The 16,566-nt window shown below is 37.0% G+C and overlaps 1 protein-coding gene across 1 annotated transcript in view; it reads left to right on the top strand.

The window, feature by feature from the left end:
* The window catches only part of KCNQ1 (potassium voltage-gated channel subfamily Q member 1), a 344,271-nt gene that overhangs the window by 90,537 nt on the left and 237,168 nt on the right, over positions 1-16,566 (top strand). The window contains 4 exon segments of the mRNA XM_040557701.1: positions 5,621-5,731; positions 8,204-8,299; positions 10,559-10,681; positions 11,676-11,817. Of these exon segments, the coding sequence (XP_040413635.1) occupies positions 5,621-5,731; positions 8,204-8,299; positions 10,559-10,681; positions 11,676-11,817 (472 nt within the window).

Below are 16,566 nucleotides of genomic sequence, written 5' to 3' on the forward strand. Positions count from 1 at the left end.
GGTCCTGTTGAAATAAGTCTCTAGGAGGCTGAAATTAAGTTGGCTGTGATTTCTTCTCTCATGTCTGGAAATATCCTCATAGGAAAGCATATGAAAAGTTCCCTACAAAAATATTTGGCTATCTTGAATATGCTTTAAGTGTTCTTTTTCTTGTCGTACCTAAATAATGCTCTTTCTTTTTCTTATACTTACTGTGTTTTGTGAGGTATAATAATAATAGTACCAACAGAGAGTGGGAAAAAAACTGTGGAGTTTCCATAAACAATTCAGAGCTTGCAGTCGGTTTGTCTGCGTACATCAATAACTTTCCCCAGCACATCCCTTATCATGACTGAGACGACTTGCTGCTTTGTTTTCTGACGCTTTTTGTGCAGAAACAGTCTCTTGTGCAAGCTCTGGCTGACAGAAACCCTTTACTGTAGATCAGAGAAGTATGTATGCTCAAGCAGGTGAGAGCAAATCCTGTAGGCAGAGCTGGCTGTTCACTTTGCACGCTGACTGCTGGTGGCCAGCAGACCTCCTGCTATTCCCCCTTCATCTGATGAGTGAGCAGAGGGGGGCTGGCATCCTGCAGCATCCCACAGAAAGGGAATGGGTATCACTACTGTAAAATCTAAACAACTGGCAGTGGATTATCAGGCTAGGGTGCAACTGTCAGGCTAGGATAGAAAGCTGCCGGATCTCCTATGAGTTTTACTGCTTGTGTGTGTAACTATAGGTTTACTACTGTGTTCAAGTCTAAAATTGTCCATTAATTCCAAGTGAAAGCTATCAAAATGCTTTTGTAATGTGTTGTCACTGTATAATTATCTTCTGTAAATAATTTTGATGCACAAATAACAATCTTCTTGGAGGTTTTAAGTCTTTTTGCTAGATAGTTTTCCTACTTTAGTTACCTTTGTGATGAGGTGGTAAGGAGTGATTGTGGGGGGAAGTAAAATAAAAAGTTGTTCAGATAAGCCCTGACTATTCACTAATAATGAACAATTCTCTTTTGTTTTGATGCAATAAAGTTTGCCCTATGTCTCGTTGTCCTTGAGAACTGCTGCCAGGGTGATTGGGATGAATAGCCTATTTTACAAGAGGGAGTGGAAACAGCTTTTGTGAGGCACAACACTGAGAATGGGATCCTGCGGCATTTGGAGCATGCTGTGTCGCAGGTGTGCGTACTGCAGGAGCTGGGCAACAGAAGTGTGGAGGGGAATAAACTGAGATCATGAAACGGTGCAACAAAAAAACGTGGTTGGAAACCCAGCTATCAGAAATGAAGATAGGAACCTACAAGAATGTCTGTCACTGTCAGAACCTGTTCCAGGTTCTGTTCCAGAACCTGCCAATAGGAACTGTGGGGGGAAGGCTAATTAATTTCTGAAGGGGGCTGTATTTTCAGGAGTTAATGAATGAAATGGCATAATATGTCTAACTTGAACTAGCCAGAAACTAAGAATACCAACCAGAAAAAAAAAAAAAAAAAAAAAAAAACCTTACTAAGTTGGTTAAAGCTATAGGCTCTTTTTTTTTTATCTTTTTTTTTCAGTGCACAGAAGTGACTTTGCAAATTTTAGGTGAGTTTAACTAACTTTTCCCAATAAGATCTCACAAGTGGAGATGTTTAGTTTGGGCCACCGTTTGGTTAGGAGGCTTAGAGTGGCCAGTAGATTTAGAGTTGATTTTGACGGCTGAAAATGCCACCTTTAAGGGGGTATTAGACTAGGCTCCCCAAGTGATGGCTGGGCAGCACTGAAGATCTGTTGTTTCAGAGATGTGACATTGAAGTTAATATATTCTGTTTGTTGTGTTCGCCCTTGAGTGTGTAGTTCCATTTTATTTCATATCCTAAGTTATTGAAGTCTTTCAGTGTCCTTCAGATGTGGTGGTGTCTCACTTACGTATATCAACCACATCAGAAAAGGTGGCGTTTGCCTGAAACAATAACTGTATGAAAAAGACTTTGAAATTTCAAGAAGAAAAAGAATCCAAAAGTTCCCTTTAAATATTTATAGCAGTGGTGACCAGGAAGTCCTTTCTTCAGTTTTAGATTACAATTTTAAATCTGATGTTTCTAAATGCTTGCCCTGTAGCACATATTTTCTTAACTTGTTCATCTGAAGCATATAACTTGAATCTTTCAGGGCTCTGCGATGTACGTAGAGGTGATTTGCAGCAGCAAGTGAAATTTTTGTTGTGTGAATCAGCTCTTATCTCTAACATCCTTAGATATACAAGGAAGAAAAATATTGTCATTTTTAAAAGATTTCAAAATACTGAAAGATCACTAGGTTGGTTTTTTTTTGTTTTTTAAGCTTTATACAGATCGCACACTTCATAGTAAAATAAGAGCATAAGTATCTAATCTGTTTACTCTTGTGCTGCCTGGATTTCAGAAACTTTGAAAGAATCTATATTCAACTTGCGTGAATGCAGTTGACTAAAGATGTCAAGCAGTAGAAAGGCTTCTTATGTGATCATTACAGAAGAGCATTTAAACCATTTAGCAATTTACACTGTACTTCAGTTGCAAAGAAGTCAGGGAACCTGTCAGTGTTTCTGGTGTGTCTCTGGATGTTCTTGTATTGCTTGATTTAGTCAAGATGAGTGTTTAAGTGGGTCAGAAAATTCTCGGTGGTATTTGGTATGCAAAAAAATACCCACTACAATTCATTCTGAGGTTTCAGTTCTACAAACTTAGAAACAAAGTAGTTAAGGTATTCTCTGTAGGATGACTTTCCCTCATTTGCTTTAGTGCTTGGCTTTTTTAATCTTTTAGTTTGTAATTGCTCCTCAGTCCTGTGGTGTCTGCCTCTGAGTCATGCACTCTTGTATCCTGTAGCTAACTACCTAAACTGTCACGAAGTATTCAGTATTTCATCAACAGAGCATCATTACACACCTGATTAGTTTGTACTTATTTTATCCAGATAGCTTTGAATAAAATCGTTATTCATTGCTATTTATTGTTGCTGTCTAGATATTTTTTTTTGCTTCAAATTTCTTCCTTTAGACTATTGATGCATATGTAATAGGAACAGGATTAATTGTAACACCAAAGCCTGTGGTGATGTACATCAGATCAAAGTTCTGAAATAGTCAATGGATGAATATGATTTTGCTCCTAATTAAAACAATTAGTTTTCCATGCTGCTTTGCAGTGAAAATTTAATGTGTGAGCTCTTGTATCAATTTAGTTTCATTATGCCAATGTATTTGCCATGCTAGAGTAGAAGTTGAGTCATTATTTCCATCCTGAGATCCTATTTTACAACTGCAAAATTAGTATTGTACTCTTTAGGGGGTTATAATTCGACTATAAAAAATCATTTGGGATGGAAACTTGGTATATAGGGTTTCAACAACAGATATCTTGGTGAAAAAGAAAATATAATTTTGGAATACAATGCATTTGTAGATGGATTAGAGTTATGAGTGTAGAGAAAAATTTTAACTTAAACGCATATTGTGATTTGCAACCCAATTTCCAAAATGTTTTTAAAAATATACCCCAAACAAACCACACAGAAAATGTTTTTATGTCACTGATGCTTCATATAGACCTATTCAGAAGGGATAGGCGTGGATGGTAGTGGGGGAAGAGAAGGTAAATGCCTCTGAATTTTGTATGAATTCTTCTTCTGTTATAGTTTTGTATGAATGCTTCTGTTATACTCTAGTCAGCTTAAAAGCACCTATTTTTTTTTTTTTTACAATTCTAGTTGATGTATGTATTTTAAAATGGCATTACAACTGTAACTCAGAATGGCTGATAAAACTTTTCCATCACGTGGATTTGTAAAGTTTTTCAAAAACTGGGCCATAAAACAGTGGCTTGTCTCATAACCTTTTACGTAAGAAGGTGTTGGAGGCCATCGTATTTGCTAGAATTCATTCCTATTTTTTCCATACCATATTTTATTAGTAGAAAATTGTAATTAGAATTTAAGATTTCTTTCAAACTGACCATCTTGTGTAGGTAAGGAGATAAGACCATCCCTTCAGTTCCTCATCAGGCCCTGAATTTAGGTGGTATTTCAATATCAAGAATATAGGTAAAGGTACATTTGTTCTTAACTTATCTTACTGATTCTTAAAACACTTTTGTATAATAGGAACCAAATTTGGAACTAAGCCACAGTTTAAGAACTTAAATTAATATGAAATGATAATACTTGAATGTTCCCAGTAAAATTAATTTGAAATAAACTTGTAACACCACCACCTCCAACAGCTAGAGCCATCCCTTTGCCAAGTGTCAGACACAGAATGATTAATTGCTTAGAAGGTGGACAGTGAGAGAAGATGGCTTGCTTCATGCATTTCTGAGGTGGGAAGTAAACCTACAATATTTCCCTGTGGTGTCTTATCTTTTAATAGCAGTGGATGATTATTAATATGGCAGATGGCAACACTTTTCCTGGACTACTTGTCATGCCCTTCCACTTCCCCAAACCCAAGCTCTCCATCACTTCACCCTTTAACAAACATCTCGCCTCTATAAACGTGCCCTTCCCTTCTCTCCACTGTTGATGCTGCCCTGGGCAGTAACTGCCTTTCTGCAGTTGCAGGGGAGGACACACTGAGGCAGACAGGTGAGCAGCTGCAGGGCTCAGAAGTGGGCAGCACTTGTGTATTGCTCTCTGGGACCAACATCTTCTGCGTCCTGGGCAGCTGCTGCCCACGCTTTCAGAAATCTGAACAGCCAGCAGCTGAGGTGTGCTTCAACTGCTTGAGAGCTTCGTGTGCTTCACATGGTCTGATTTGGTTAGCTTTCTTCAAAGTCACAGATAAAAATCTCTCTAATTTCCAAATTCAGGAATAGCTTGTGACATAGGTGAGTTTAAATTGCTCTCAGATGCCAAATGTATCCCTTCTGCTTGAAACAAATCCATTCCTTCCTTGAGCTCCTGCAAATAATGACTTATTAAGCCTTGTTATGCTATGTCACCATGGTGGTAATCTTTACTTCAGTGAAACCCAAACGCAACAGATGTTTCCTGTATGCATGCGTTAAATTATCTGTTCTTGCTCTTAATGTTCTATGCAAGTTAGTGATTCATTAGACTGTTTTAAGGAGCTGTTGCTGTATGGAAATTTTTCTGCTTCTCTTGCTATTTATACCAATATTATTCTGTAGAATACTTCATGTCTGACCCCATTCATATTCCATAGTTACAGTATATATAGTCTTTCTTTGCAACAGCCCTGAAATTCTTCAGCAAACATCTGCTGTCCATAAAGAAAATCAGCAATTGAGAGCTGTTGGCAGCCTCTCCATAAGTAAAGGGTCTGACATGGGCAGGCAGCCCACATCCCAGTAACTTCGTATACAGTGAAGTTGTCTCAGCCATGAAGACTTAAATTAATGGTGTTACTTTACAAGATTTTAAATATGTATTTTATTGTAATTCAATTTCCTGTGCCTCTTTTGTTCTGTTATAGGTGGGGAAGCAAACCCAGAGAGGAGAACTGCCTCCATTAATATAGCACAGATAGTCATTGGGAGAGTTAGGAATGCGACTCAAGTTTCTTTAAAATAAAGCAATAAAAATGAAATAAATTAAGAAAAACCAACCCGAAACTGCCATGCTAATACTCTCTGTAATGCTCTAAGTATTTTTCTTTACAGGTGACAGTTACAACTATTGGCTACGGGGATAAAGTGCCTCAGACCTGGATTGGAAAGACCATTGCATCTTGTTTTTCAGTGTTCGCAATTTCGTTTTTTGCACTACCTGCGGTAGGTTATTTTGTGCTTTTGCTGGCAATTTGCTGTTGACCCACTATTCATCAGAGGAAACTTTCTGTTAATGATCCTTTAAACTTCAGAAGCTAAAAAGCTTCTTTGAGTAGTTTAAAAAAAAAAAAAAGAGGGGGGTGCATAAATATGCAGTGTTTATTGCATACAATGCTAATTTTTCTATACATTTGAGAAGGGGATGTTTAAACCAAAACACTTTTTCTGCCCATCTGAGAAGTGCAAAGGAAGTATTTCTCATGCTACATATCTCTGGACTCAGTGATTTAGTGATGTTTTGGCTTCTTATAGCATTCACTCATAGTTTACTCAACTGATTAAGTCCAAGGTGAACTGCAAGGTTCTCATACACACCCTTCCTCTGGCAAAACTGCAGAAAAGGTGTCACTGGCAGAGGCAACAGTAAGCAGTCAGGGACAGTTATGTTGGCAGCTGATGCAGTTTGCCAAGTTAATGTCTGACCATAGCCAAAGTCTCATTTTCAGAAGTGATTTAGGGTTGAGATTTTAAGTGTTTTGGCTCTTTGTTTGCACTGAGGACAACTTCCCAAGTACTTTCTAACAAGAAACAAGGCACCTGAGTACTAAGAGTAAATTCAAAATCAGTGAAAGATGGGCTGTGGTTTGAAAGCCCCAAAATGTTCAGTGCAAAGAGTAGTTAAAGGTATTGCTTTCACAAATTTAGCAATATTTGTGAATTGTTCTGTTAAAATGTTTATGTGACCTGAATCGTGCTGTCAGAAATTTTGTGCAATCTGGTGTGAAAGGGGTGAAAAAGTCTAGACCTATCTAGAATACTCCCTACTGTCAAAATCTTGCTAGCTTTATTTTCAGCAAGCTTTTTACTTCAGCGACACAGTTCTGTCAGCATAGTATAGCTATGGCAGGGAAGTGATGGGGACAGAATGGATAAAAATAATACTTTTATGCCAGCACATCCACAAAAACTCTTCATGACATGTAACAGCAGCTATTAAAACTCCCAATTGCTTTTTAAAATTAGTCACTCTGTAAAAGCTGTAGTGCTTTTGAGTGTAGATTTTTAGACTCTCCAACATCAGTTTGCAATTAAAAGTATATTCTGTCTTCCCTCCTCACTCTGACCTTTCATGTTTGTTCCTTGTTTAGAAGGGAGGTTTAGTAAATGAAATGATCTGCAAGAAAAATGCCAAAGCTGCTTTTTTGGCTGAGTTTTTTTTTCCTCAGACTTGAATGCCAGCAAAGATGTTTTATAAATACTTGTACAGTAGCCTCACCTTCACAGCACTGCTTTTATGTTTACCTGTCAGTTTTTCCTAACTGTAGAAATAAAAGAACACCCCCCACCTTTATCACTGTGATTTTATTACTGAGTTAAGCTATTTCTGTGAGTTGGCCCTAAGAGGAAACTTAGATTTTGAAGCTCTAGTGGTAAATAGTTGATACGTAGCAGCTATTGCATATGTCTTGCTCCCATTTTAAGCAGACGAGCAGGCTAAGATCACAGACAGAAGTAATTGTGGCTTAACAAAACTGTTCTGGGTTCATGGTCTAGCAACGATTCTGCGTTTTCCAAATAAGTGATGTTTGATCATCGTTAACTCTTTGATCTTTGCTCAATGATTGTAATAGGAAGGGTCTTTCCTGTTTCTTTCAAAATACTGGATGATTAATACGTTTCTTAGAGGTTGAGCCAAGATCACTGGCTGCCCTGACACCTTGACTACCATATGTAGAAAATGAATTATGCTTTTTTGAGTAGGTGTAGTCATGTAAGCTGATTTATAGAAGATGTGTTCTTATCTCTGTGTTACTAAAATCTTTGTTAAATATGTCTATAGCTATGCACATGACTACATAAATGACTTGCTCTATATGTAATTATGGACTTAAGTTACATTACATTTGGAAGTTGTTTTGGGTTGTACACCATTCAGTGCCATTAGTCCATGCCCCTTGTCCTGAGAATTGATTAGATGGCCTCTTGCTGAACTCACCACAGTCCTGACTGTGTTGTAATGGTCCTTTTCCTCTTCCTTGTCCTCCCATCCCTGCATGGGTTAACATATGGAAATAGGAATTGCCATGCTGCAGTTAAAAAGCTTTATTTCTCATAAAAATGAAGTTAAGCACATCAGATTAATATTTTTCCCTGCTCTATCGTTCCCTTGCACAAGCATTTATGAGACTTCTGGAGGGTATGAAATACCATTTCTGCTTGCTTTTTAGTGTTTGAGCCCAGTAGACTTAAATAGGCTTTGAATCAGGGCACGACAGCATTCAGTTTGTTTCAACAAGTAATACTAACTGAGTCTAAAAACTTAACAGTATTAAGTCATTTCCTCTAAGTAATTAGTTGGGTTTTATGATGCTGAATGGGAGTTTATTAATACAACATAATTCGGCAAGCTTATGTGTGCTTTCTTTTCCTCCTTTACAAAAAAATAAAAAATCTGTGTTTTCTTTCTTACCACAGGGAATTCTTGGTTCAGGCTTTGCCCTAAAGGTACAGCAGAAACAAAGACAGAAGCATTTCAACCGTCAAATTCCAGCTGCTGCCTCTCTCATACAGGTACCAAGTTCTTGCATTTTGCATACTATCATTTCTCTCCATTTGTAATTTCGTCAAAACTTGGCAGTATTTTTGGGCCTAATTCACCTTAAAAAAAAAAAAGTATAGGAGTTGCAGATGCAAGTCTCGTAAACAGATTTGGAAATCCCAGCTGTAATGTAAACCGATGAGCAGAAACTTCACTCCCAAATCAATGACAATTCTTTGCTTCAGCTCTTTAAAATGAAAACTGAAGGCTATCCTGTGGTTATTGGATAATTTACCTGTGGAAAATATTATAAAATGCTGCGCTTGCGATAGTGAAAAAGAGAGAAGAGACTTCATGTGAAATTGTATTTACAAGGAGCAATTTATTTTTTAAAAACACAAATGTCAGACATGCTTCATTTTCCTTGGTACAAATACTTAAAAATCCCAATTTTAGGAGAATTAAGTCAGCGTCTTAAATAGGAAACATCTTGTCTGCAATTTTCAGTGCCATTGTAAGTGACTGGGAAACACAGAGATTCTGCAAAATCAGTCTTTTTGTGTTGGATAACAAACAGGCAGAAAAATTTTGATCCCCTCAGTTAAAAATATGGTTGCAGATCTGTGTCAGTAAGGTCAATGAGATTTTATCCTTTATTTCAGCAGAGCCAGCATTTCACTCTGGAGGTGTATTAATATTGTTTCATTGCAGGGTTTTTTCCAACTTTTCTTCCATCATGCAGTTTCTGCACATAGCTTTAGAATTACAGGATGAAATTAAAAAAAAAAAAAAAGTAGATGTACACCTAAGCCGTATCATTTTTGCATTCTCATATGACTTATTTCTCCAGCTTCATGAGTGAATGTGGATTTCCAGGTCAGGCTCTTTATAGAAACAGTAGCTAACTGTAAAGTTTATGCTTGAAACTAAACAGTCCCAGAGTTAATATGAAAAAGGTTTAAATTTAAGGCTCTGGTAATAGCTACAGATTAGCCAAAAGTCTTCATTCTCTGTGTTTCATTTGGATTGCATGGTCAGAAAAAGGTATGGTTTTGCAAAGTATGGGTTTTTAGTGTTCCCATCAATCCTTTTGGGAAATCAGCCCCAAAATACCAGCAAGTCTGAGATTGCATCTCTAGAATACCATGCTTGGCTCAATCTGAAATATTGAGGAGTGAAGGGTAGACAATGAGTTGCTGATTACCAGTTATTAATAAGTGACAATTGCAATTTACTAGTGGTTGTGGAGCTCTAGAAGCCCATTTGAATAAGTACTCTACAACTAATTTACAAAAGGATTATATTTAAACCAAGAAGATTATGAAATGGGAACAAGGCAAGGCAACAGCTGAAATTAGTGATAGTTTTTCCCGTATTCCTTCTTGTTCTCTTCTAGAGGCCAATTGTTACTAACCATGAATTACATGGCGATTGTTTAATCCTTTATTTTCCAACTGCTGTCTGATTTTTCTTTACCATTCTGCATTGCTTTGTTTCTTTCATCTTGTGTTTTCTGCCCTTTCCCACTTCAGATTTTGTGTGTAAATACATAGATATGTGTGTGCTTTTCTGTAATGTGGAAGTGAGGATCTACCATTTGAATTTAGAGGCTAATTATTAATAATCCCTGATCATATATTTACATTTTAAGAGAGAATGCAGCAGTGTTTTGTCTCTGGTCTCGTTTCCTATCCCTGCTTTTCCTCCTTTTTGTTTTTGAACATAGTACTTTAATCACTAGTTGTTGGGGTAGGTGGAGGATTGCTTTTGATTTTGGGCTCCTGGTTAACTATTAGTGCTGTTCCATCATGTGCTCTCCCACAATCATTTCTTTGTAAGAATATAGCCCTACTGACCATATCACAATTGCTTTTTTTCCTGACAGCACTCTTGTGGAGGTATGGGGGAATGATTTTTGTTTTTTGAGTAGGGGCCTGAAACACAGGATGCAATAGGCAAAATGCTGAAAGTCATTTAGGGAAACTGTGGAAGAACAAGAAATTCAACCCCAGTCTTTTGAGTCCAGTCTAGAATTCTCTTTTATTATTTGTTGCTAATGCAAACAAAAGTTGCACTTCAAAAGATTGATCTTGTTTTCCGCTTTGTCCAGTTCAGACTCAGTGGTTTCTGTTTACTGAATAAGAATTCTGACCCATGCTGAGTTAATATTTCCATGGGGGAAATCCAAGAACACTTTTAAATAAAGAATGTCTTATATGCTGACTTGGAAGTATGGGTAGCTACAACTCCGATCGCATTAATTGTTCTGTTGCTTACAACTTTTGCCCTAGACTGCATGGAGATGCTATGCAGCAGAAAACCCAGACTCTTCTACGTGGAAAATATACATTCGAAAACCTGCCAGAAATTATCATTTGCTGTCACCCAGTCCAAAACCGAAGAAATCTGTGATGGTATCAGTAACTAACATTTCTTTTTATAGTAGTTTCAAATTTTTAAATTGGATTTAATTTATGTTATAGAGGCTCTTTGTAGTGTTTATTTTACAGAGTATTACTGGGTTTCAAAGTTTCAATTACAAATCAGTTTGGGAATTTTCAGTAACTATAGGTTTAAAGTGTAACTTAATTTGCTTCACTTCCTAAGGGTGACTTTTTTAATGGATTTGGAAAAGAACAATAATGAACTTAGGCATATCAATCAATAACTCAGTGTTATTTGGAAAAGTATAAGCAAAGGAGAAAAAGAAAATGAATATTTCCAAATTGGTTAAAGAACAAACAAACAAACAAAAAACAACAAAAAAACCACAATCCTGGTGCTTCTGTCAGCTATTGATTTTATAGCTCTTTAAACTTCTGTGGTGAAGACATGTTGCGCCTACATGTGGCAGTATCTTCATATCCACCAATTCCATAACTTAAGATTTTTTGTTGTTGTTAAAATACAGCAAGAAAAAAAAACTTTGCCAGAATCTTTGTTACCTAATACTTCATCCTCTCTATTGGAATAGTAAGGCGGGGTAGTTGTGCGCTGGAAAGGAGAGGATGTTTTACAAAAATTTCTCCTAGTATCCCAGATTCATCTGAGTTCTGTAGCACTATAGCTATTTGCTCTTTGTTGAAGGTATGATTTATTGTGTCCATTAAACGGTGAAGATATTCTAGAGTAGTTTGATTTATATAAACTGTTGCGGAGCTAGCAGATTTTTTACTTCAGGCAGGGGATTGGCTAATGATGGTGTGTGGAATTCTAGCAATTAGACAGTTTTGGGAAATGGGGGGCACTCTTGCAGAGAAATGCACAGTATAGCATAATGAAAGTATTATTGGTCAGGTACTCTTTTAGGTGGTTATAGCTTGTTAGGGGCTTCATTATTATTAAAGACAATGAAGATCTTACTAAATGTGGCTTGGTTTGGTAATTTAATATATGTTTGTTTTTTAGGTTAAAAAGAAGAAATTTAAGTTAGACAAGGACAATGGGCCTTCTTCTCCAGATAAGATGCTAACTGTTCCACACATCACTTATGACCATGTGTCTGATGACAGGAAACCTGATTTCAGTTTTGATACATACGAAAATTCTGGTAAGAAATTCTGTTATAAAATGCCAGTTAACTGTATTGGTGATTTACACATAGGCAGTCTTTAATATGTAGGAGAGAAAGGACAGAGCTAGTTGTTGTCCTTATTTCTGAAGAAACAATACTTTGCTATTTGACTTTGCTGGCTTGTCTGGTTAAGTTTCAACTATTCTTTTAATGAATGTACTCAATTATGGACAAACTAAAATTATTTGTCATTTCTGCCTGCCAGAAGAGCTGCCATCTCAGAGGCTGGTGCTTACAATCCACAATTCTTCATTTTATTGAAGCTATTAGCTGTCAGCTTTTCCATGTGAAATTTACCCAGGACATGTTACTATTGTGCTTGTACCTCAACCAAAAAGGACTGACGTGTCTTGGCCGCTCTGAGCATAGTCTGCTATGTGAAACCATCATGTACTCTTGCCATCTGCTCATTGGAGTAGGCTGTGAATCAAATTTTGAAAGCAGACGTACTTTAAATAAATGTAGATCCATCTGTATTAACTGTCACTGTACAAATAGGTACAATTTGATAGTCACCTTATTGATGCATTAGTTACAGATGCCTTAGTTGTTATGAACTTCCAAAATAACTCTGAGTTTACACTGCTTTTTGGTTGTTTTGTTTGTTTGTTTGTTTTTACAAATGCAATTTTTACTAGAAGTTTTTATTTATGTATGCCAATTGTGTTTATTCGTGTTTGCCAATTCTGGCAACAAAAATGAGAGTGAATTTTTAAGGTAAGCTTTATTGATTATAGATGCCTTAAGCACTTTTCTCCTAAAGAAAAAATATTAGCAGACTGGATTAAATTTAATGACCATTAAAATAAGATTAAAATGTGGGCTGGCACCAGGCATATTTTAATTCAGGCAAAAAGTCTCACCTTCCATGTACTCTATGGCACATTTCTTTAACATTTCTTGTTCTGCAACATCCATGCTTTTCTACTCTTTCTTGGCTTCTGTTAAGGAATGATTGCGATTTGCATCTGGCGATAGAAATGACCTAATTGTTAGAATGTGGGCAAAGAGTAAGTTTACCCTATGTATCAGGCTTTGAGTACAGATATCTGTCTTCAACACAATCCAATGAATGATGCTTCAGATGCGTTGATTTGCCAAGTCCTACCTTTTATCTCTAAGTTTCTAAAGGACAATGTGATTTGCAGGCAGCCTACTACTGCCACTTCAAAAATCAGCTCTGTAGCTTTCATTAAAAGGATTTTCTCTAATTTCTTCTGACACTTACCTTTTTTCTTTTTTATCTGTGTTCTGCTCTCTCTAAACTGTTACAAGTATACAGGACAAACAGGAATGTTAAAATTGCTTGGTAAGTTGAGGAAAATTTTATTTCTGGCATGCCAGCTTATGACAATGTAACATTTTTTGCAGTGCTTTTTATGTGTGTCTAGTGCTGTATAGTTTCTAAGAAATCTTTTGCAGCCAAGGAGATCTAGACAGACCCAAACTTTACCTTCTCACACTATAATTGCAATTGCGCACACAGTTCCAATGCAAAGAGAAAAGTGAGCACTCATAAAATATTTGTTTATGAGTAGATTATCACTTGTTGTTTCTTCATATTTGAGAAAAATTGCTAGTGTATGTATAATCAATACCAAAAGATAATATAAAAGTAATATAAGCTATAATTCATCTAGTAATTAAGTTATATGCTCAGATAACTAAGAATTAATTTCTAAACAAATAGACTGGGATGGAAGAAAAATGTCCAGACTTGACCTCCAAAATTGTGTAGTCTGAAGTAGGTGCATCTGTTCCTGTAAAAATACTCTGTAGATATTCATGAACAGATGGGGACCCATAAATTAAATAATTTATTTTACTGTTTGTCTGGATTCTGTGATCACTTAAGCAGCCATGTAGTCCTGTGATGTTTATAATGTGCTTGTTTAGGCACTTTCTTAACAATTGAGTGTTCCCCAAAGACTCTAGGATTTGAGCTAGGTCTAGGCAAAAAACCCCTGTGATTAATGAGAGTGCTGCAAGCCACCTGTAAATTTTCTGCACTGCATCCACTGGAGACAGTAGAGGTTTCTTTTCATTAATCAAGTGTAAGGATCCTCAGACTTGGACTTAAGCACCTGAAAATACAGGGTTCTGCTTCTCATTTGGACCCACGTGGATCATAGCTGTAATTAAGGTGGTAAAACAGCACAAACCAAACTGAATCTCCCTGACTCCCCCTGGCCAGTCCTTGGTTTGCCCATTTTCCTGCTTCCACTTTTCTCCTGTGTTCCAAGGGGTGCATCCCCACTGGGGGTGAGCATGGTGGAACAAGCTCAGGAGAGGAGCAAGAGCCATGAAGCCACCTGTTCTGCATAAAACAAGAAACTTCTTCATCTTGGGGAAACATCACAGGAGCTTTGCCAGCCACCATAGTTTCAATTTCCTAGCCAGGCAGAGTAAACTCAGTGGACCTGAGAGTTCACCTAACACTGTTCTGATAGGGACTCAAAGAAATAGAGAAGAGAGTGTATATTTGTAGTAAGTGTGAATAAAATTACATACCTCCTTTCTCCTGGCATCATCAGTTCAGCAAGGACTGAAGAGCATGCCTAATACTGACAGAACAGTTGCAAAAATGAGGATTGGGTGTTTTTTTTCTGATTTTTCTTTTTTTTTTTTCCACTCTGACACATTTATATTTTGAGTTCTTCTCGTTGCATAAGAAAAAGTCAACACTTCTGAAGAATATCACTCTGTCCCAGTGTATGAATACACAGGCATTTTCTCAATTAAATAGTTACTAAAATGACAAGGCTAAAAGAACTAAACATAACATAAGTATTATGTTTTCCTGAGTCTTTCTCAGCATTGACTAATCTTGTTTGCCTGAAACGTTTCCCAGAGAAATTCAGCTTGAGGCAGGCACTTGGCTTAAATGATTGAACCTGGCAATTATAAGTGCTTTTTATGGGATGTCAGGTAATTTCTACCTTCAGTAGCAGACTGAAATCTGGCCAGGAGTTACCTACACTGTGGACAGTATGAACCAGACCAAGAGGAGTCCATACAAGGTTGTACACTTTGGAAAGGGAAACACTCGAGGGAGCTGTGAAGTCAGGAAGGAGGAGGCAAACATAAGATTAATTTTTTTCAAAACAGGACTGGCATGTAGGAAGGAATATATTGCAACAACACGGTGAAGAATGTTTGAATAGGCGCAATGCCTCCCCTAGTGGTGATTTAATATTCTGCTAGTATGAAATAGATAATGGAAGAGTTTCCCAGAAACTCTCTTTACCAGTACTTTTTTATTTTTAAAGGTGTCAGGTACAACTTACTGTATTTTAGGTATGTCTGCATCTCCTCAGCTGCCTGTCTGGAACTTTTTTCTATTTTTATTTTTTTTTTTCCTCCCTCTCCTATCTCTGTTTTATGTGTATCTTTACTATGACTCAGATTGTCAGCGCTCCTGGCCATCCTTTTCCACAGACCAGCAATCTTCCAGCGCTCCTTCCTCTCCAGGTAAAGCTGATAATATTTCATTGCTCCATCACCTTTGTTAATTACTAAATCCTTCCACTGCTCTGTGTGGATTTGCCTGTTGTGGCACAGAAAATTATAGTGCTGGTTTTTAAAGAAAGCATAGGCATCTCAGTAGAATTTTGAGTCTGGAAAGTTTTTCAGGTTGTAAACTGCAAATGTTTAATAATAATAAAAAAATCTGCAGAACAGGGTTATTTTTCTAAGTGCATTAATTAAAATTCAGGTTTTCCATGAAAAATGCTGTAAAGTGTTCTAAAGTGGTGACTGTCCTTGCAAAAGGGGAAGTGTAAAGTACTTTGTATTGTTAGCTAAATACTCCAGTACCAGAAAAGCATCTCTATACATTTCATATTGTATCCAAAATTGTTCTGTTGGTAATATAGAAAACTCATCACTAATTTCTTGTTATTGTGGTTATAATCATTGATAAAAAGTTCAGTATTCCTCTTTTAGAGCAGAGGTTCTGATGTTAGGGGGAGTGCATTCTCTGCCATTTCAAAGTAGTGCCCAGCATTATCAGTTGGATACTCATACCTGCTACCATAGTTGCTACTGCTAGCCATCAAATATACAGAAAATAAAGTTTGGGGGATCCCTGATCCCTTGCTGTATCTGTTTTGTTTCTTTTCACTCATTATTATCCATTGAAAACGAATTTCTGAAGTTGCTTTTTTTTTTTTAGCCCTTTTAACATACTTTTTTTTTAAACAATGCTTTGTTAGAAACAGACCTCAGGAGTCCAATGGCTATGAATTTTTACGTTGTCTATATTAGATGGTTAGGAAGTTGTTGGTCAATATTACAGCTAGTAGCTGGTCTTTGTACCAGACTGGCAGAGATTACAGCAGGCTTTAGTTTCTTTTCTTTTGGTTTGCTGTTTTTGCAAGTTCTCAGCAATGTTTTTGCCTGGGATACCTGAGGCAGTGTATGTTCCTCAGTGTTCTGCTATAGCTTTGCTTCGAGGCACTCTGTGGAAGGGAACCCCTGACTAAAGTCATTTGCTTCCCTAGGCCCTTCCTCACCCTGTGCAAGCAGGTCGAATGGAAGTGTTTTGACATGATTGCTCCTTTATACTGAAGCAGCATTTAAGAATGAGAGAGTAAAGAGTAGAGGGCTACTCTGGTCACCAGAACAGGCTGTGATCTTGATTATGATCATCTTAGAAAATTTTAAAATAAAAAGAGGGAGGGAGAGAATATGTTTGCCTTTTATTAAGCAGCTTTTCATCTCAGT

The sequence above is a fragment of the Cygnus olor genome, chromosome 5 (assembly GCF_009769625.2).
Source record: "Cygnus olor isolate bCygOlo1 chromosome 5, bCygOlo1.pri.v2, whole genome shotgun sequence".
Classification (NCBI taxonomy): domain Eukaryota; kingdom Metazoa; phylum Chordata; class Aves; order Anseriformes; family Anatidae; genus Cygnus; species Cygnus olor.